The 21,002-nt window shown below is 43.6% G+C and overlaps 1 protein-coding gene across 1 annotated transcript in view; it reads left to right on the top strand.

Annotated features, from left to right (window-relative positions):
* Nucleotides 1-18,643, top strand: part of grid2ipa (glutamate receptor, ionotropic, delta 2 (Grid2) interacting protein, a) — a 61,968-nt gene extending 43,325 nt beyond the window's left edge. Inside the window, 11 exon segments of the mRNA XM_065010444.1 lie at nt 9,322-9,517; nt 9,520-11,633; nt 12,150-12,237; nt 12,751-12,840; nt 13,025-13,221; nt 15,125-15,280; nt 15,650-15,739; nt 15,856-15,985; nt 16,214-16,332; nt 16,533-16,697; nt 16,836-18,643. Coding sequence (XP_064866516.1) covers nt 9,322-9,517; nt 9,520-11,633; nt 12,150-12,237; nt 12,751-12,840; nt 13,025-13,221; nt 15,125-15,280; nt 15,650-15,739; nt 15,856-15,985; nt 16,214-16,332; nt 16,533-16,697; nt 16,836-16,919 — 3,429 coding nt within the window. The 3' untranslated portion in view covers nt 16,920-18,643.
* Nucleotides 18,644-21,002: the final 2,359 nt, after the last annotated feature.

Raw genomic sequence — 21,002 nt, 5'->3', positions numbered from 1 at the left:
TATATATATATATACAGTTGAAGTCAGAAGTTTACATACACTTAGGTTGGAGTCATTAAAACTCGTTTTTCAACCACTCCACAAATTTCTTGTTAACGAACTATAGTTTTGGCAAGTTGGTTAGGACGTCTATCTACTTTGTGCATGACACAAGTAATTTTTCCAACAGTTTTTAACAGACAGATTATTTCACTTATAATTCACTGTATCACAATTCCAGTGGGTCAGACGTTTACATACACTAAGTTGACATACACTGTGCCTTTAAACAGCTTGGAAAATTCCAGAAAATTATGTCATGGATTTAGTTTCTGATAGGCTAATTGACATCCTTTGAGTCAATTGGAGGTGTACCTGTGGATGTATTTCAAGGCCTACCTTCAAACTCAGTGCCTCTTTGCTTGACATCATGGGAAAATCAATAGAAATCAGCCAAGACCTCAGAAAATAAATTCTAGACCTCTATAAGTCTGGTTCATCCTTGATAGCAATTTCCAAACGCCTGAAGTTACCACGTTCATCTGTACAAACAATAGTACGCAAGTATAAACACCATGGGACCACGCAGCCGTCATACCGCTCAGGAACTAGACACATTCTGTCTCCTAGAGATGAACGTACTTTGGTGCAAAAAGTGCAATCAATCAATCCCAGAACAACAGCAAAGGAACTTGTGAAGATGCTGGAGGAAACAGGTACAAAAGTATCTATATCCACAGTAAAATTAGTACTATATCGACATAACGTGAAAGTCCGCTCAGCAAGGAAGAAGCCACTGCTCCAAAACCCGCCATAAAAAAGCCAGACTACGGTTTGCAACTGCAAATGGGGACAAAGATCGTACTTTTTGGAGAAATGTCGTCTGGCCTGATGAAACATAAATAGAACTGTTTGGCCATAATGACCATCGTTATGTTTGAAGGAAAAAGGGGGCGGCTTGCAAGCCGAAGAACACCATCCCAACCATGAAGCACGGGGTGGCAGCATCATGTTGTGGGGGTGCTTTGCTGCAGGAGGGACTGGTGCACTTCACAAAATAGATGGCATCAAGTGGAAGGAAAATTTTGTGGATATATTGAAGCAACATCTCAAGACATCAGTCAGGAAATTAAAGCTTGGTCGCAAATGGGTCTTCCAAATGGACAATGACCCCAAGCATACTTCCAAAGTTGTGGCAAAATGGCTTAAGGACAACAAAGTCAAGGTATTGGAGTGGCCATCACAAAGCCCTGGCCTCAATCCCATAGAAAGTTTGTGGGCAGAACTGAAAAAGCGTGTGCGAGCAAGGAGGCCTACAAACCTGACTCAGTTACACCAGCCCTGTCAAGGGGAATGGGCCAAAATTCACCCAACTTATTGTGGGAAGCTTGTGGAAGGCTACCCAAAAACGTTTTACCCAAGTTAAACAATTTAAAGGCAATGCTACCATATCCTAATTGAGTGTATGTAAACTTCTGACCCACTGGGAACGTGATGAAAGAAATAAAAGCTGAAATAAATCATTTTCTCTACTATTATTCTGACATTTCACATTTTTAAAATAAAGTGGTGACCCTAACTGACCTAAAACAGGGAATTTTTACTAGGATTAAATGTCAGGAATTGTGAAAAACTGAGTTTAAATGTATTTGGCTAAGGTGTATGTAAACTTCTGACTTCTACTGTGTGTATATATATATACGTGTGTATATACAGTGGGGAGAACAAGTATTTGACACACTGACGATTTTGCAGGTTTTCCTACTTACAAAGCATGTAGAGGTCTGTAATTTTTATTATAGGTACACTTCAACTGTGAGAGACTGAATCTAAAACAAAAATCCAGAAAATCACATTGTATGAATTTTAAGTAATTCATTTGCATTTTATTGCATGACATAAGTATTTGATCACCTACCAACCAGTAAGAATTCCGGCTCTCACAGACCTGTTAGTTTTTCTTTAAGAAGCCCTCCTGTTCTCCACTCATTACCTGTATTAACTGCACCTGTTTGAACTCGTCACCTGTATAAAAGACACCTGTCCACACACTCAATCAAACAGACTCCAATCTCTCCACAATGACCAAGACCAGTGAGCTGTGTAAGAACATCAGGGATAAAATTGTAGACCTGCACAAGGCTGGGATGGGCTACAGGACAATAGGCAAGCAGCTTGGTGAGAAGGCAACAACTGTTGGCGCAATTATTCGAAAATGGAAGTTCAAGATGACGGTCAATCACCCTCGGTCTGGGGCTCCATGCAAGATCTCACCTCGTGGGGCATCAATGATCATGAGGAAGGTGAGGGATCAGCCCAGAACTACATGGCAGGACCTGGTCAATGACCTGAAGAGAGCTGGGACCACAGTCTCAAAGAAAACCATTAGTAACACACTACGCCGTCATGGATTAAAATCCTGCAGAGCACGCAAGGTCCCCCTGCTCAAGCCAGCACATGTCCAGGCCCTTCTGAAGTTTGCCAATGACCATCTGGATGATACAGAGGAGGAATGGGAGAAGGTCATGTGGCGTGATGAGACACAAATAGAGCTTTTTGGTCTAAACTCCACTCGGCATGTTTGGAGGAAGAAGAAGGATGAGTACAACCCCAAGAACACCATCCCAACCGTGAAGCATGGAGGTGGAAACATCATTCTTTGGGATGCTTTTCTGCAAAGCGGACAGGACGACTGCACCGTATTGAGGGGAGGATTGATGGGGCCATGTATCGCGAGATCTTGACCAACAACCTCCTTCCCTCAGTAAGAGCATTGAAGATGGGTCGTGGCTGGGTCTTCCAGCATGACAACGACCCAAAACACACAGCCAGGGCAACTAAGGAGTGGCTCCGTAAGAAACATCTCAAGGTCCTGGAGTGGCCTAGCCAGTCTCCAGACCGGAACCCAATAGAACATCTTTGGAGGGAGCTGAAAGTTCGTATTGCCCAGTGACAGCCCCGAAACCTGAAGGATCTGGAGAAGGTCTGTTTGGAGGAGTGGGCCAAAATCCCTGCTGCAGTGTGTGCAAACCTGGTCAAGAACTACAGGAAATGTATGGTCTCTGTAATTGCAAACAAAGGTTTCTGTACCAAATATTAAGTTCTGCTTTTCTGATGTATCAAATACTTATGTCATGCAATAAAATGCAAATTAATTATTTAAAAATCATACAATGTGATTTTCTGGATTTTTGTTTTAGATTCCGTCTCTCACAGTTGAAGTGTACCTATGATAAAAATGTACAAACCTCTACATGCTTTGTAAGTAGGAAAACCTGCAAAATCGGCAGTGTATCAAATACTTGTTCTCCCCACTGTATGTGTGTGTGTATATATAAAAAACAACAAATATAAAAACAAAAAATCTGTTTTAAGTGAGAAGTAGGCATTGGTTTGAAGCCGAAAAATAAAGAAAATTCACAAGCACATCAATGCCTACTCCACCCATGCTCTACCAAGGTGTTCCAGCACCACAATGCCTACTCCACCCATGCTCTACCAAGGTTTTCCAGCACCACAATACCTACTCCACCCATGCTCTACCAAGGTTTTCCAGCACCACAATGCCTACTCCACCCATGCTCTACCAAGGTTTTCCAGCACACAGCTTTGACCTACTACTGTAGCTATGCTGGTCTATTTTACTTTAAAGAACGTGTATGCAGGTTTCTTAGGATTCAAACCTTCTCAAACATTCTAATTCATACTCTTAGAGGAGGTGCTCCCACAATAATGTGAGTTGGGGCAGCAGGTAGTCTAGTGCTTAGAGCATTGGACAAGTAACCGAAAGGTTGCAAGATCGAATCCTTGAGCTGACAAGGTAATAATCTGTTGTTTTGCCCCTGAACAAGGCAGTTAACCCACTGTTCCTAGGCCGTCATTGAAAATAAGAATTTGTTCTTAATTGACTTGCCTAGTTAAATAAAGATAACATTTTTTTAAATGTGTACCATGTACAGGTTAAAGTATTGGATTCTTCACACACCACACTAATCCCACTCCATTACCTTTTTAAGGTCCAAAAGTATTGGGAGAATGACACATTTTGTCATGTGACTCGTTAGTGTTACAAGGTCTCAGGTGTGAATGGGGAGCAGGTGTGTTAACTTCTTGCGTCGAGCCATCCCGGATCCGGGATCGTGACTACAGCCTCAAGTCCATTACCATAACGCAATGTTAACTATTCATGAAAATCGCAAATGAAATGAAATCAATATGCTAGCTCTCAAGCTTAGCCTTTTGTTAACAACACTGTCATCTCAGATTTTCAAAATATGCTTCTCAACCATAGCAAAACAAGCATTTGTGTAACAGTATTGATAGCTAGTGTAGCATTTAGCGTAGCATTTAGCGTTAGCATTCAGCAGGCAACATTTTCACAAAAACCAGAAAAGCATTCAAATAAAATCATTTACCTTTGAAGAACTTTGGATGTTTTCAATGAGGAGACTCTCAGTTAGATAGCAAATGTTAAGTTTTTCCTGAAAGATTATTTGTTTAGGACAAATCGCTCCGTTTTCTGCGTCACGTTTAGCTACAAAAAAAACCTGTGTCCAGGATTGTGTAAATCTATCTGCAAGCTCATTAGCATAACACAACGTTAACTATTCATGAAAATCGCAAATGAAATGAAATCAATATGCTAGCTCTCAAGCTTAGTCTTTTGTTAACAACACTGTCATCTCAGATTTTCAAAAATATGCTTCTCAACCATAGCAAAACAAGTATTTGTGTAACAGTATTGATAGCTATTGATAGCTAGCGTAGCATTTAGCGTTAGCATTCAGCAGGCAACATTTTCACAAAAAACAGAAAAGCATTCAAATAAAATAATTTACCTTTGAAGAACTTCGGATGTTTTCAATGAGGAGACTCAGTTAGATAGCAAATGTTCAGTTTTTCCTGGAAGATTATTTGTTTAGGACAAATCGCTCCGTTTTCTGCGTCACGTTTAGCTACGAAAAAAACCTGTATCCAGGATTGTGTAAATCTATCCGCAAGCTCATTAGCATAACGCAACGTTAACTATTCATGAAAATTGCAAATGAAATGAAATAAATCTATTTGCTCTCAAGCTTAGCCTTTTGTTAACAACACTGTCATCTCAGATTTTCAAAATATGCTTTTGAACCATAGCTAAACAAGCATTTGTGTAACAGTATTGATAGCCTAGCATAGGATTATGCCTGGCATTCAGCATGCAACATTTTCACAAAAACCAGAAAAGCATTCAAATAAAATCATTTACCTTTGAAGAACTTCAGATGTTTTCAATGAGGAGACTCTCAGTTAGATAGCAAATGTTCAGTTTTTACAAAAATATTATTTGTGTTGACAAATCGCTCCGTTTTCTTCATCACGTTTGGGTAAGAAAAAACCAGAAAATGAAGTCATTAAAATGCAAACTTTTTTCCAAATTAACTCCATAATATCGACAGAAACATGGCAAACGATGTTTAGAATCAATCCTCAAGGTGTTTTTCACATATCTATCGATGATAAATCCTTCGTGGCAGTTGACTTTCTCTCCTGAAGAAATGGAACGCGCATGGACCTAGAGATTACGCAATAATTTCGACACAGGACACCGGGCGGACACCTGGTAAATGTAGTCTCTTATGGTCAATCTTCCAATGATATGCCTACAAATACGTCACAATGCTGCAGACACCTTGGAGAAACGACAGAAAGGGCAGGCTCATTCCTGGCGCATTCACAGCCATATAAGGAGACATTGGAACACAGCGCCTTCAGGATCTGGGGCATTTCCTGTATGAAACTTCATCTTGGTTTCGCCTGTAGCATTAGTTCTGGGGCACTCACAGATAATATCTTTGCAGTTTTGGAAACGTCAGAGTTTTTTCTTTCCAAAGCTGTCAATTACATGCATAGTCGAGCATCTTTTCGTGACAAAATATCTTGTTTAAAACGGGAACGTTTTTTATCCAAAAATTAAAAGAGCACCCCCTATCTCGAAGAAGTTAAATTTGGTGTCATCGCTCTCACACTCCCTCATTCTGACTGGTCACTGGAAGTTCAACATGGCACCTCATGGCAAAGAACTCTCTGAGGATCTGAAAAAAATAATTGTTGCTCTACATAAAGATGGCCTGGGCTATAAGAAGATTGCCAAGACCCTGAAACTGAGCAGCAGCACAGTGGCCAAGACCATACAGCGGTTTAACTGGACAGGTTACACTCAGAACAGGCCTCGCCATGGTCGACCAAAGAAGTTGAGTGCACGTGCTCAGCGTCATATCCAGAAGTTGTCTTTGGGAAATAGATGTATGAGTGCTGCCAGCGTTGCTGCAGAGGTTGAAGGGGTGGGGGGTCAGCCTGTCAGTGCTCAGACCATACGTCGTACACTGCATCAAATTGCTCTGCATGGCTGTCGTCCCAGAAGGAAGCCTCTTCTAAAGATGATGCACAAGAAAGCCCGCAAACAGATTGCTGAAGACAAGCAGACTAAGGACATGGATTACTGGAACCATGTCCTGTGGTCTGATGAGACCAAGATAAACTTATTTGGTTCAGATGGTGTCAAGCGTGTGTGGCGGCAACCAGGTGAGGAGTACAAAGACAAGTGTGTCTTGCCTACAGTCAAGCATGGTGGTGGGAGTGTCATGGTCTGGGGCTGCATGAGTGCTGTTGGCACTGGGGAGCTACAGTTCATTGAGGGAACCATGAATGCCAACATGTACTGTGACATACTGAAGCAGAGCATGATCCCCTCCCTCCGGAGACTGGGCCGCAGGGCAGTATTCCAACATGTTAACGACCCCAAACACACCTCCAAGACGACCACTGCCTTGCTAAAGAAGCTGAGGGTAAAGGTGATGGACTGGCCAAGCATGTCTCCAGACCTAAACCCTATTTCGCATCTGTGGGGCATCCTCAAACGGAAGGTGGAGGAGTGCAAGGTCTCTAACATCCACCAGCTCCGTGATGTCGTCATGGAGGAGTGGAAGAGGACTCCGGTGGCAACCTGTGAAGCTCTGGTGAACTCCATGCCCAAGAGGCTTAAGGCAGTGCTGGAAAATGATGGTGGACACACAAAATATTGACACTTTGGGCCCAATTTGGACATTTTCACTTAGGGGTGTACTCACTTTTGTTGCCAGCAGTTTAGACATTAATGGCTGTGTGTTGAGTTGAGGGGACAGCAAATTTACACTGTTATACAAGCTGTACACTCACTACTTTACATTGTAGCAGTGTCATTTCTTCAGTGTTGTCACATGAAAAGATATACTCAAATATTTACAAAAATGTGAGGGGTGTACTCACTTTTGTGATATACTGTATATATACTGAGTATACAAAACATTAAGAACACATGCTCTTTCAATTTCATAAACTGATCAGGTGAATCCAGGTGAAAGCTATCATCCCTAATGGGGCTGTTCCTAATGTTTGGTATACTCAGTGTGTGTATATACAGTACCAGTCAAAAGTATGGACATGTCTACTCGTTCAAGGGTTTTTCTTTATTTTTAATATTTTCTACATTGTAGAATAGTGAAGACATCACAACTATGAAATAACACATATGGAATCATGTATTAACAAAAAAAGTGTTAAATCAAAATATATTTTATATTTGAGATACTTCAAAGTAGTCACCCTTTGCCTTGATGACAGTTTTGCACACTCTTGGCATTCTCTCAACCAGATACACCTGGAATGCTTTTCCAACAGTCTTGAAGGAGTTCCCACATACACTACCGGTCCAACGATTTTGAACACCTACTCATTCAAGGGTTTTTCTTTAGTTTGACTATTTTCTACATTGTAGAATAATATTGAAGACATCAAAACTATGAAATAACACATATGGAATCATGTAGTAACCAAAAAAACATAACAGACTTAAAGGAGTTCCCACATATACTGAGCACTTGTTGGCTACTTTTCCTTCACTCTGCAGTCCGACTCATCCCAAACCATCTCAATTTGATTGAGGTTGGGTGATTGTGGAGTCCTGGTCATCTGATGCAGCACTCTATCACTCTCCTTCTTGATAAAATAGCCCTTACTCAGCCTGGAGGTGTGTTGGGTCATTGTTCTGTTGAAAAACAAATGATAGTCCCACTAAGCCCAAACCAGATCGGATGGTGTATCGCTGCAGAATGCTGTGGTAGGCATGCTGGTTAAGTGTGCCTTAAAGTTCTTGACATTTTCCGTATTGACTGACCATGTCTGAAAGTAATGATGGACTGTTGTTTCTCTTTGCTTATTTGAGCTGTTCTTGCCATAATATGGACTTGGTAGGGCTATCTTCTGTAATGGGGCTATCTTCTGTAATAGGGCTATCTTCTGTATACCCCCCTCCCCACACACACACCCACCTACCTTGTCACAGCACAATTGATTGGCTCAAACACATTATGAAGGAAAGAAATTCCACAAATGAACTTTTAAGAAAAAGGTCATCTGATGCAGCACTCCATCACTCTCCTTCTTACATAGCCTGGATGTGTGTTGGGTCATTGTCCTGTTGAAAAACAAATGATATTTCCAGTAAGCGCAAACCAGATGGGATGGCGTATCGCAAGGAACACTTGCTGGTCAAGTGTTCCTTGAATTCTAAAATAAATCACTGACAGTGTCACCAGCAGAGCACCATCACACCTCCTCCTCAATGCTTCATGGTGGGAACCACACATGCGGAGGTCATCCATTCACCTACTCTGTGTCTCACAAAGACACAGCGGTTAGAACCAAAAATCTACAATTTGGACTCATCAGACCAAAGGACAGATTTCCACCAGTCCAATGTCCATTGCTCGTGTTTCAAAGTTCTTGCAATTTTCTGGATTGACTGACACCAAACCCAGGACAACAAATTATGTGAGACAAAACACTTATTTTTTAATCATTTGAATTGCAAGTTACATTTTCGAAAGACACCTTTTGAGTGTGGAAATGCTGTATAATTTTCTATAATTACCTTCTGGTTTAAAAACCAGAGAAATGTTTTTTTTCTAAGCAACCTGCATAAACATTGTTTGAAGTACAATAGGCCAATATACTGTAGATACTGTGGTAGGTCAAAGCTATATGCTGGAAAACCTTGGTAGAGCATGGGTAGAGTAGGCATTGTGGTGCTGGAAAACCTTGGTAGAGCATGGGTGGAGTAGGCATTGTGGTGCTCATGTGAATTTCTTTTTCGGCTTCAGGCCAATGCCTACTTCTCACTTAAACGTTTGTTTCTCTGTTTTTAGTATATATAATTTGTGTGTTTCTATTAAGAAACTCTACCGTAAAGCACATAAGACTATAAATTACACTGGATCAATGGCCCAAGCCTTAATGAATCTATGTGATTGGTGGTAATGCCAGGATGTTGTCCAGATGAGCTTCCCAGATGATGAGGATGAGGATGAGGATGAGGAGGTGGAGGTGGATGATGAAGATGGAGATGGGGGTTTCATAATACCCCCTGAGCTGAGCAGCCCCAGCGAGTGCCAGGGCAGCAGCGGAGAGGACGCCTCTTCCCTCACCTACTCCTCCTCCTCCGAACACATACCCCCTCCCCCATGACTCCCCCGCCACCTCCGCCCATCCAATTCAATGATCCTCCTCTACCCCCAAGCTATACCGCCACCCCTGAACAGTCTCCCAGAATACAACTGCCTTTCCGCCGCCACCAAGGGCCACCTCCGCCCCCTCCTCCTCGCTCCAACCCACCGCCCAAACGCCAGTCCATTCACAAGGTGCTTCCCACCCGGGAGGACCTGCTAGCCCACTCTGCAATGCAGGAACAAAATGCGTACCAGGAGCAACAAGCTTACCAGGAACAACAAGCTTACCAGGACCAACAAGCTTACCAGGACCAACAAGTGCAACAAGCGTACCAGGAGCGACAAGTGTACCAGGAGCAACGAGCATTCCAGAAGCAACAAGCGTTTCAGGAACAAAAAGCTTACCAGGAGCAACAAGCACAACAAGCGCACCAGGAGCGACAAGCACATCAAGCGCACCAGGAGCGACAAGCATTCCAGGAGCAACAAGCACATCAAGAACAACAAGCGTTACAGAAGCATCAATCATACCAGGAGCAACAAGCGTACCAGGAGCAAAGTATTTACCAGGGGCACCAGTCACTGCCTGCCCAGTCCTCGCACAAAGCACACCCTCTGCAGCAGCTTCACCAGTCCCTGCCCCCCCTCCCCTCTCCAGAGGCAGCCCACACCCATCCAGACCTCCCAAACCACCCAGAACCCTCACTCTACCAGATGCACCAAGCTCAACAACAGACGCGTCGTCAGAGCCGACGTCAGTCTCACTCAGCCACATCACCTCACAATCCCCCAGCCCATTCCCCTGTCCATCCAGATCAACAGAGTCAGTACTCGGAGGCAATCTATCAGAGTATTCATACACAGTCACATCACTCATCCATGGAGCGCCTTCAGCAAGCTCATCAGGTCCAGCAGCACCACTCCTCCATGGAGCTCCTTCACCAAGCTCAGCAGGTCCAGCAGCACCACTCCTCCATGGAGCTCCTTCACCAAGCTCATCAGGTCCAGCAGCACCACTCCTCCATGGAGCTCCTTCACCAAGCTCAGCAGGTCCAGCAGCACCACTCCTCCATGGAGCTCCTTCACCAAGCTCAGCAGGTCCAGCAGCACCACTCCTCCATGGAGCTCCTTCACCAAGCTCAGCAGGTCCAGCAGCCCCACTCCTCCATAGAATTCCTTCACCAAGCTCAGCAGGTCCAGCAGCACCACTCCTCCATGGAATTCCTGCACCAAGCTCAACAAGACCAGCAGCACCACTCGTCCATGGAGCTCCTTCACCAAGCTCATCGGGTCCAGCAGCACCACTCCTCCATGGAACTTCTTCACCAACCTCACCACTCATCCACAGAGCTCCTTCACCAAGCTCATCAGATCCAGCAGCACCTCTCATCCACGGAGCTCCTTCACCAAGCTCATCAGATCCACCAAGATCAGCCTGCATCACTACCCGTACATCTGGATCAGGAGATCCACCAGTCTCTTCAGAGCCATCAGACTCACCCATCTTCCCAGGCCAGCCACCAGGGTCAACAGACTCGTCAATCTCTCAAGTCTCATCGCACTCACCAGCCATCCCCCCAGCGTCCCCACTCCATCCAGCAGACTTACCACCACACTCCCCAGATCCAGCACATCCACCACCAGGTCCCTCCCCAGCCCACTCAGCCAGAGCTCCATCAGATCCACCTAATCCACCAGCCCATCCAGCAGCGCCACCACCCCCAGCCCACCCTGTCCACCTTCCAGCCCCTTCCACCCCACCAGCCCACCCTGTCCACCTTCCAGCCTCTGCCCCAACACCAACCCCACCAAACCCACCAGGTCCACCCCTCCAACCAGGGTCGTCCTCAGTCCCAGCCTTCTCAGCGGCTATTCAGTCAATCCCAGTCTCACCACCACTCCCACTCCCACCACCAGCCCCAACCTCAGCCTAAGCAGCATTCCCAGTCCCAGAATAACTTGGACCAGTTGGGGAAACAGGAGCCCCCTCCTCCTCCGCCCCTGCCCCCTCCTGGAACCCCTCCTCCGCTGCCTCGCCCAGGCCTTCCGAGGATGGACTCCAATCATATGAGTGTAAAGAGGCTGCGCTGGGAACAGGTGGAGAACTCTGAGGGCACCATCTGGGGACAGGTGAGTTAGTCACATATTGGATAGAGGAGTTAGTCAGCATTGAGACAGGTGAGTTAGTCAGGATTGGGACAGGTATGTCAGCCACAGTTTGGACTGGAGTTAGTCAGGGTTTGGACAGGTGTGTTAGTCAGGGTGGGAAAGGTGAACTTTGTTAGGTGAAGTTGGATGGGGACAGGTAAGTTAGTCAGGATTGGGACAGGTATGTCAGCCACAGTTTGGACTGGAGTTAGTCAGGGTTTGGACAGGTGAGTTGGTCAGGGTTGCGACAGCTGAGTTAGTCAAGGTTGGGACAGGTGAGTAGTCAAGGTTAGAACAGGTGAGTTAGTCAGGGTTGCGATAGCTGAGTTAGTCAAGGTTAGAACAGGTGAGTTAGTCAGGGTTGGGTCAGGTTTTTTGATTTACAACAGTTCTGTAAAAAAATTCAAATAAGCAGTCAATTTCTGAAATGACAAGCATTAGCTTAACTTAATGAGTGCATAATGTACATAATGCCTGTTTTTAATCTGGGTGTTGCAGTTGGGGGAGGATTCGGATTATGACAAACTGAATGACATGGTGAAGTATCTGGATCTGGAACTGCACTTCGGGACACAAAAGAACCCCAGTGAGTATAATGTGCCCACGTGTGTGTGTGAACGTGGCTGTTTGTGTGTATACATGCATAATGCATATGTTAGTGTGCATACAGTATGTTTGCACATACTGTACGTGTGGAGGTTCCTTCCACAAAACCATGTACATACCACCACCAGTCAGTTCATGCCTAGTGTGTCTAATATGAATACTTCTTCATCTTGAGCAATGTGTGTGAAGCCCACCATGGTTTTGATTTGCTTTTGATCAGTGGTCCCTCTGACGAATGACAGCAGCGTTACCGCCATAGGCATTTCACTGACCCATTTAAGCCCAATACTTGAAATTATGTATTTAGAAATACAGTACATTGAAAATCCTGATATGGACATTTTCTGCTCCTTAGCAGTCTCTCTCTCCCTTGATCTTTGTCTTCACACTCTTCCTTTCTGCCTCTCCCTCTCTGTGTCAATCACTTTGTCTTTCTGCCTCTTCTCATGTTTCTCTGTTTCCCTCATGTTTCCCACATGATGTTCTGTGTCAGTTTCTCTTCCAGACCCATCCCCTCAGTCGGAGACATTCAAGAAGAAAGACGTAGTTGAGATTCTGTCCCATAAGAAGGCCTACAACGCATGTAAGTATGAGAGTGGAGAACGCGAGGAGGACGCTACATTGTTCCAGGCTGTGTTACACTGCACTTCAGATCTTATGTTATTGTTCTAATATAGTCTGTGTTGACTGAAACCATGAGACTATGTTACACTGTTACTGTGGCCTCGGATATTTGACCCTTTGATCTCTTGACCCCTGACCTCCAGCCATCCTGATTGCCCACCTGAAGCTGTCCCCGGGCGAACTACGCCAGGTGCTGATGACCATGGCCACAGAGCGGCTGGAGCCGACCCACATCAAGCAGTTGCTGCTGTACGCCCCCGATGCAGAGGAGGTCAAGCAGTATGAACAGTACAGCGAGGACCCAGCCAAACTCAGCGAGCCTGACCAGTTTGTACTACAGGTACTGGGCCTAGACTGCAGGGAGAAGGCTCAGCAATTTAAATAAAACAAATGTCACCTTTATTTAACCAGATAGGCCAGTTGAGAACACGTTCTCATTTACAACTGCGACCTGGCCAAGATAAAGCAAGGCAGTGCGACACAAACAACACAGAGTTACACATGGAATAGACAAACGTACAGTCAAAGTTTGGGGGATCTTTATGGATGTATTTGTGTCGTTTTGTTGTGGTATACTGTGGGTGAAAGTAGGAGTAGTAGTACTCAGTGGTGTAAAGTACTTAAGTAAAAATACTTGAAAGTACTACATAAGTCGTTTTTTGTATATTTGTACTTTACTTTACTATTTATATTTTTGACAACTTTTACTTTTACTTCACTACATTCCCAAAGAAAATTATGTACAGGAAAATAGTTTAATTCACACACACAACATCCCTGGTCATCCCTACTGCCTCTGGTCTGGTTTACTTTATATAAGGAATTTGAAGTGTATTTACACTTTTACTTTGAATTTTGATACTTAAGTATATTTTAGCAATGACATTTACTTTTGATACTGTTAGGTTCTAATTCTCAGAGTAAAAACACAATGGACACTATGAAAGCGCAAACTAAGTTTATTCTTCCCAGAGGATCAATACAGCTGCATTAGACAAAGACATTGTTCACACAATCACTGATATTTAACCCTTCCTCATTGGCTGAGTCTCTTCCTACACATCTGAACCAACATTGTATCTTTACTGATAAACTTTTCTTTCTCCCTTAACGTGACCTCACCTGACCTCGATCCCCTTCGTCACTAATCCATGGCTCTCTCCCCTTGTCAATGCCTGCCACATGATCACTTTCCCTGCACTCAGCACATTCCAAGCTTAATCGCAAACACCATATACCTTCCTCCTACAGACAACCATTAACTTCTGGTGTAGACCCTCTAAACCTAAGCACTCAATATTTCAATAGGATACCTGATAATTAACCCTATCCAAAGTTTAGGAGTTAGTACCCAGAATCCATCAATACTCAAGTCTCAAAATTCAAAGTTAAAGTATAAATACATTTAAAAAACCAGACGGCATCATTTAATTTTTTTTTTTTTTTTTACGGATAGTCAGGGGCACTTCCAACACTCATCATTTACAAACTAAGCATTTGTGTTACTTAAGTATATTTTAGCAACGACATTTACTTTTGATACTTAAGTATATTTAAAACCAAATACTTTTAGACTTTAACTGATTTTCTATTAAGGTATCTTTACTTTTAGTCAAGTATGAAAATTGGGTACTAGTATAAGTAGTGGTAGTAGTAGTAATAGTAGTAGTAGTAGTGGTAGTAGTAGTAGTATAATTAGTAGTAGTTGTTGTAGTAGATGTTGTTGTAGTAATAGCAGCAGCAGTAGTAGTAGTAATAGAAGTAGTAGTAGTAATAGAAGTAGTAGTAGTAGTGGCAGCAGAAGTAGTAGTAGTAGTGGCAGCAGAAGTAGTAGTAGTAATAGAAGTAGTAGTAGTAGTGGCAGCAGAAGTAGTAGTAGTAATAGAAGTAGTAATAGTAGTGGCAGCAGAAGTAGTAGTAGTAATAGAAGTAGTAATAGTAGTGGCAGCAGAAGTAGTAGTAGTAATAGAAGTAGTAATAGTAGTGGCAGCAGAAGTAGTAGTAGTAATAGAAGTAGTAATAGTAGTGGCAGTAGAAGTAGTAGCAATAAAAGTAGTAGTAGTAGGGTTTGTTGGTTGCTCACAGTCATAGAATGAGAGTTTGGTTATGTGTAGGTGTTGTTGCTGGTTTTCTGTTTCCTCGTTTGTAATTGTGTGTCTTTGCATGTGTGTATGTATGTGTGTGTGTGTGTGTGTGTGTGTATGTGTGTGTGTGTGTGTGTGTGTGTGTGCATAATGTCATAGATGCTGTCAGTACCAGAGTACAAGACTCGTCTGAGAAGCCTCCACTTCAAAAGCACCCTGCAGGAGAAGACAGAGGAGATGAGGGGCGGCTACGACTGCATATACAACGCCTCCATGGAGCTCAAGACCAGCAAGAAACTGGCCAAGATACTGGAGGTACACAGTTCTGCACTCTGACATGTACAATCACTAGGAAGAGCAATGCAACGTCTTCAACTTGTCACCCGGCAGCATGATTCTGATAAGATAAAACCAACAACAGTCTCATTCGGTGCTAAGAATGGAGAGAATGGAAATGCATTTGTTTGGCTTTACCAACGTTTTAGCTTGAGCCACAGATACACCAGGAAGGTTAAGGATCGGCAGTAGCCCAAACACCTAAACAGCCATTTCAGATTTATTCCCTGAGTGGAAAATATAGTGTTATCGTGGGTAATGTTCAGCCTTAAAGTGGTAATGTTGCTGTTTCAATCCTAAACTAAATACAAGTAAGTTATATGCCAACTGTGTCAAATGTTTCCTTAGTTTGTGCTGGCGATGGGGAACTATCTGAACAACGGTCAGCCTAAGACTGGCAACAAAACCACCGGGTTTAAGATCAACTTCCTCACTGAGGTGAGCTCCTCATGGATATTGGCCTGTATTCCTATGACATTTCTTTACTTCACTGTTGTTACTTCACTGTTGTTAACCCACGGACACTGTTACTAATGCACTGCTGTTTCTTGTAGCTCGGCACCACAAAAACAGTGGATGGGAAATCTACATTTCTGCACATCCTTGTCAAGTCACTGTGTCTTCACTTTCCCAACGTCCTGGATTTTGCCAAGGACCTCACCACGGTTCCCCTGGCAGCCAAAGGTAAACTGAGTAGCAGTTTCTTCATGTGTGCATTTTCTTTTGTGTGTCGGGTGTAGTGTTTCATGTACAGCATGTTGTGTTACATGTAATGTTTACCTATTGCGTGTAAATGAATAGATTAAATATGTAATCCTGTTTTTCCATAAGCACTCTTCCACCTTTGTTCTTCACCCTGCTCTCTCTTTCTTTCTCTCTCTCTCTCCCATCTCACTCTCTCACTCTCTGTAGTGAACCAGAGGACCATCACATCTGACCTGAACGACCTTCACACCACTATCCAGGACATCCGATCTGCCTGCCAGAAAATGCCTGCTACAGCAGATGACCGCTTCGCTGCAGTCATGAGTGTATCTTTCACAACTAACCTGAGGGAAAGGGGGGGGGGAAGAAGGAGAGAGCGAGAGATTCGTTACATAATTCATTACAGGTGTGAGAGTATGCATACTGTAAAATAACCCTTTACATGGGGGTCTCTCACCCCATCCACCACCAAATGTACTGCAGCTCCTACCTCTGGCTGTTGTATCCTTGACTTCCCTATGAGCAGGGCTTCCTGGAGAACATCCACCCAGCACTACAGTCTCTGGAGTCCCTGCAGCAGAGGGCCATGGAGGAGTGGTCCAAGACAGCCTCCTTCTTCGGAGAGGACAGCCAAGCCACCAACACAGAGTCGTTCTTTGGGATATTCACTGAGTTCCTCGCCAAGTTTGAGGTGAACCGCCTAGAGTTTGAAAGAGACCTCTGAAATAGACAAGTATGTAGTGCTATCAAGAAGTGCTATCAAGACGGTAGTAGTAATGGTACTGCATGTTTTTGTCTTGTCTGACAATGTTTTATTGTTGTTTTTCAGAGAGCTCTTAGTGAGAACCAGGCCAATGAGAACCCTCCTAGGAGTCCCAGGAGCCCAAGAATGGCCTCACCCCTGGCCTGGTGATCAGAGAGACAGGAAGAAGGGTTGGCAGGCAGGCAGACAGGCAGGCAGGCAGACAGGCAGACACACACACAGTCTCTATCTCTCTCACACACACACGGACAGGAGCGCATGCGAAAATCCGCATACATGCACAAACACATACACACAAACGCACTCATAGCATTTCAATTTTTGTCATTCAAGAAATGTATATTGTGGGAATTAGGTTGTCTGCAGAGTTGTGCATACAGGGCTTTAATACGTGACAGTGTAGTTTGAATGTCCAGCTAGTTTAACACCTCAAACTCTGTATATTTCATGGCTATAGAGTGTTCCTCTGGAACAGACAAATTCAGCTATACTGGATCAATGGTTTTGCTTTTTATATATTTGTAAATAAAAATGTTATACCATTTATAGAAATGAAAAGATTCATGAAAAGGAATAGGAAAGAGACTGACATCAGTAACTATTTGAACCCAGCTGTCTGATATACTGTATATGAATGTATGATACAATTATAGGCTAGAAAGATGAAGGCTACAGAACATGATCAGCAATGGGAAACAGAATACTGGATCGTTTTGAGAGACATACAGATTTAAACTATTATTGCTAAAAACATGTATTTGATACTTCAGCAGTTAAAAGAGATGACTGAATGTCTGTGTCAATGTGTCTGATTTGAGAATTAAATGTGTATTATATATTGTACCACTAAAATATAACTGTAATGATATATGTAATACAGGATATACATATTTAAGTAGTCACTTATGAAATGCTTTCCAATAATTTACATTTTTGAAATGATTTACCTGTTCCATATTTTTGTAAGCCACCCACCACACTGAATGTATTTACAAGTTATTCATTTTGAATGAAGTGTGTCTTGTACGATATCCAGTGGATACTCATTACTACTAAAGAAAAGGAATGTTATGAAATGAAAACACATTGTGCTGTTAACTATCTGTTCCTCTCCGTCTCTGATTGTGTTGATACTGACCTGCTGTCAACGGGCAGTGTTCTATTATGAACAGTAGGAGGATTTGTTACATTTTCATGATCATTTCTGCATACTGCACCTTCACTTTAACCTCTAGAATTCAATGAGGGGACACACTACTTTCTTGAAGCACATTACTTAAAGGGATAGTTCACACAAATGAGAAAAATGACATTTTGGTTTCCTTACCCTGTAAGCAGTCTATGGCCAAGGTACGATGGCAATCCAAGCTTTGGTTACGTTTCCCTGGCACTGTTCCCTGGCACTGTTCCCTGGTACTGTTCCCTGGCATTGTTCCCTGGCACTGTTCCCTGGTACTGTTCCCTGGTACTGTTCCCTGGTACTGTTCCCTGGCATTGTTCCCTGGCACTGTTCCCTGGCACTGTTCCCTGGCACTGTTCCCTGGCACTGTTCCCTGGCATTGTTCCCTGGCACTGTTCCCTGGTACTGTTCCCTGGCACTGTTCCCTGGCATTGTTCCCTGGCACTGTTCCCTGGCACTGTTCCCTGGCACTGTTCCCTGGCATTGTTCCCTGGCACTGTTCCCTGGCATTGTTCCCTGGCACTGTTCCCTGGCACTGTTCCCTGGCACTGTTCCCTGGCATTGTTCCCTGGCACTGTTCCCTGGTACTGTTCCCTGGCACTGTTCCCTGGCATTGTTCCCTGGCACTGTTCCCTGGCACTGTTCCCTGGCACTGTTCCCTGGTACTGTTCCCTGGCATTGTTCCCTGGCACTGTTCCCTGTTCCCTGGTACTGTTCCCTGGCACTGTTCCCTGGTACTGTTCCCTGGCACTGTTCCCTGGTACTGTTCCCTGGCACTGTTCCCTGGCACTGTTCCCTGGCACTGTTCCCTGGCACTGTTCCCTGGCACTGTTCCCTGGTACTGTTCCCTGGCACTGTTCCCTGGCACTGTTCCCTGGCACTGTTCCCTGGCACTGTTCCCTGGCACTGTTCCCTGGCACTGTTCCCTGGCACTGTTCCCTGGCACTGTTCCCTGGCACTGTTCCCTGGCACTGTTCCCTGGCACTGTTCCCTGGTACTGTTCCCTGGTACTGTTCCCTGGCACTGTTCCCTGGTACTGTTCCCTGGCACTGTTCCCTGGCACTGTTCCCTGGTACTGTTCCCTGGCATTGTTCCCTGGCACTGTTCCCTGGTACTGTTCCCTGGTACTGTTCCCTGGCACTGTTCCCTGGTACTGTTCCCTGGCATTGTTCCCTGGCACTGTTCCCTGGTACTGTTCCCTGGTACTGTTCCCTGGCACTGTTCCCTGGTACTGTTCCCTGGTACTGTTCCCTGGCACTGTTCCCTGGCACTGTTCCCTGGCACTGTTCCCTGGCACTGTTCCCTGGCACTGTTCCCTGGCACTGTTCCCTGGCACACATTCTAATGTTTTAGGATTTGTGGCTCAAATCCCATTCAAGTCATGCGACCGATATTAGCATTTTTCATGCATCATGTCCAAATAATCCAAAAGTATCTTAAATTGATTGTGAAGCTCAACAAAGTCACTTATACAGTAGATGATATGAACATGATGCGTGAAAATTATAACATCAGTCCTGTGACTTGAATGGGATTTGTGCCACAAATGCTAAAATGTTAGTAGTGTCAGGGAAACTAAACTAAAGCATGGATTGCTGTCATACTTTGCCCATAGACTGCTTGCAGGGTAAGGAAACCAATATGTAATTTTGTAATATGGCTGAACTAAATATGGCTGAACTATCCCTTAAACAGTAACTCTAGGGACTTTAATGACATAGGATGTTAATACTTAACTTCATCAAACCTTGTTTTAATATATCTTTGTCATTTTACATATTCAATTAAAGCAACACTGGTCTCCAGCTTTTCAGACATTCGTTACATGAGAGAAATAGGACATTCTTTAGAATACAACTAATGTGGATCATTTTAAATGAATAAGATAAGGCAGATGTAAGAAGACGTGCTTATAATGTTATTCAGAACATGTCGATAAGTTATTGCCATCATTTGTTTTCTAACGGTATGATCTTAATTTCTGACTTTGTCGTCTGGATAGCTATACATATTCAGCAATGTGTTCTGGAAGTTGTTGCTCTCAGATAAGTCTATGTTTTGTATTGTAACAGCCAACGCTGACAAATAAAAAAGCCTGGTATAAGAACATTACCCTGAATGACTGTCTTTTTCCTAAATACAGTGTTGGGTTCTGATTTCTTGACTTATGAAATATACTTATTCATGTCACTGAGGGAGAGAGGGTAATGTATAACGTTTACATTATGTCAGGATATGTCACTGAGGGAGAGAGGGTAATGTAAAACGTTTACATTATGGCAGGGTATGTCACTGAGGGAGAGAGGGTAATGTAAAACGTTTACATTATGTCAGGATGTGTCACTGAGGGAGATAGGGTAATGTAAAACGTTTACATTATGTCAGGATAGGTCACTGAGGGAGAGAGGGCAATATATAACATTTACATTATGTCAGGATATGTCACTGAGGGAGAGAGGGTAATGTATAACGTTTACATTATGTCAGGATATGTCACTGAGGGAGAGAGGGTAATATAAAATGTTTACATTATGTCAGGATATGTCACTGAGGGAGAGAGGGCAATGTATAACGTTTACATTATGTCAGGATATGTCACTGAGGGAGAGAGGGTAATGTATAACTTTTACATTAGGTCAGGATATGTCACTGAGGGAGAGATGGTAATGTAAAACGTTTACATTATGTCAGGATATGTCACTGAGGGAGAGAGGGTAATGTATAACTTTTACATTATGTCAGGATATGTCACTGAGGGAGAGAGGGTAATGTAAAACGTTTACATTATGTCAGGATATGTCACTGAGGGAGAGAGGGTAATGTATAACTTTTACATTATGTCAGGATATGTCACTGAGGGAGGGAGGGAGGGTGATGTATAACGTTTACATTATGTCAGGATATGTCACTGAGGGAGAGAGGGTAATGTATAATATCCGGACATAATGTTTACATTTTGGGGCAGAGGTCAGGTCAGATGAAGTGACGAAGAACAGATATCACTAAGGTTCTGTCTAGCAACAGAGATGCACTGGCTGTTCAGATGTGTAGGA

This window comes from Oncorhynchus nerka, linkage group LG26, assembly GCF_034236695.1.
Source record: "Oncorhynchus nerka isolate Pitt River linkage group LG26, Oner_Uvic_2.0, whole genome shotgun sequence".
Classification (NCBI taxonomy): Eukaryota; Metazoa; Chordata; class Actinopteri; order Salmoniformes; family Salmonidae; genus Oncorhynchus; species Oncorhynchus nerka.
This window is presented reverse-complemented; position numbering and strand designations above follow the sequence as displayed.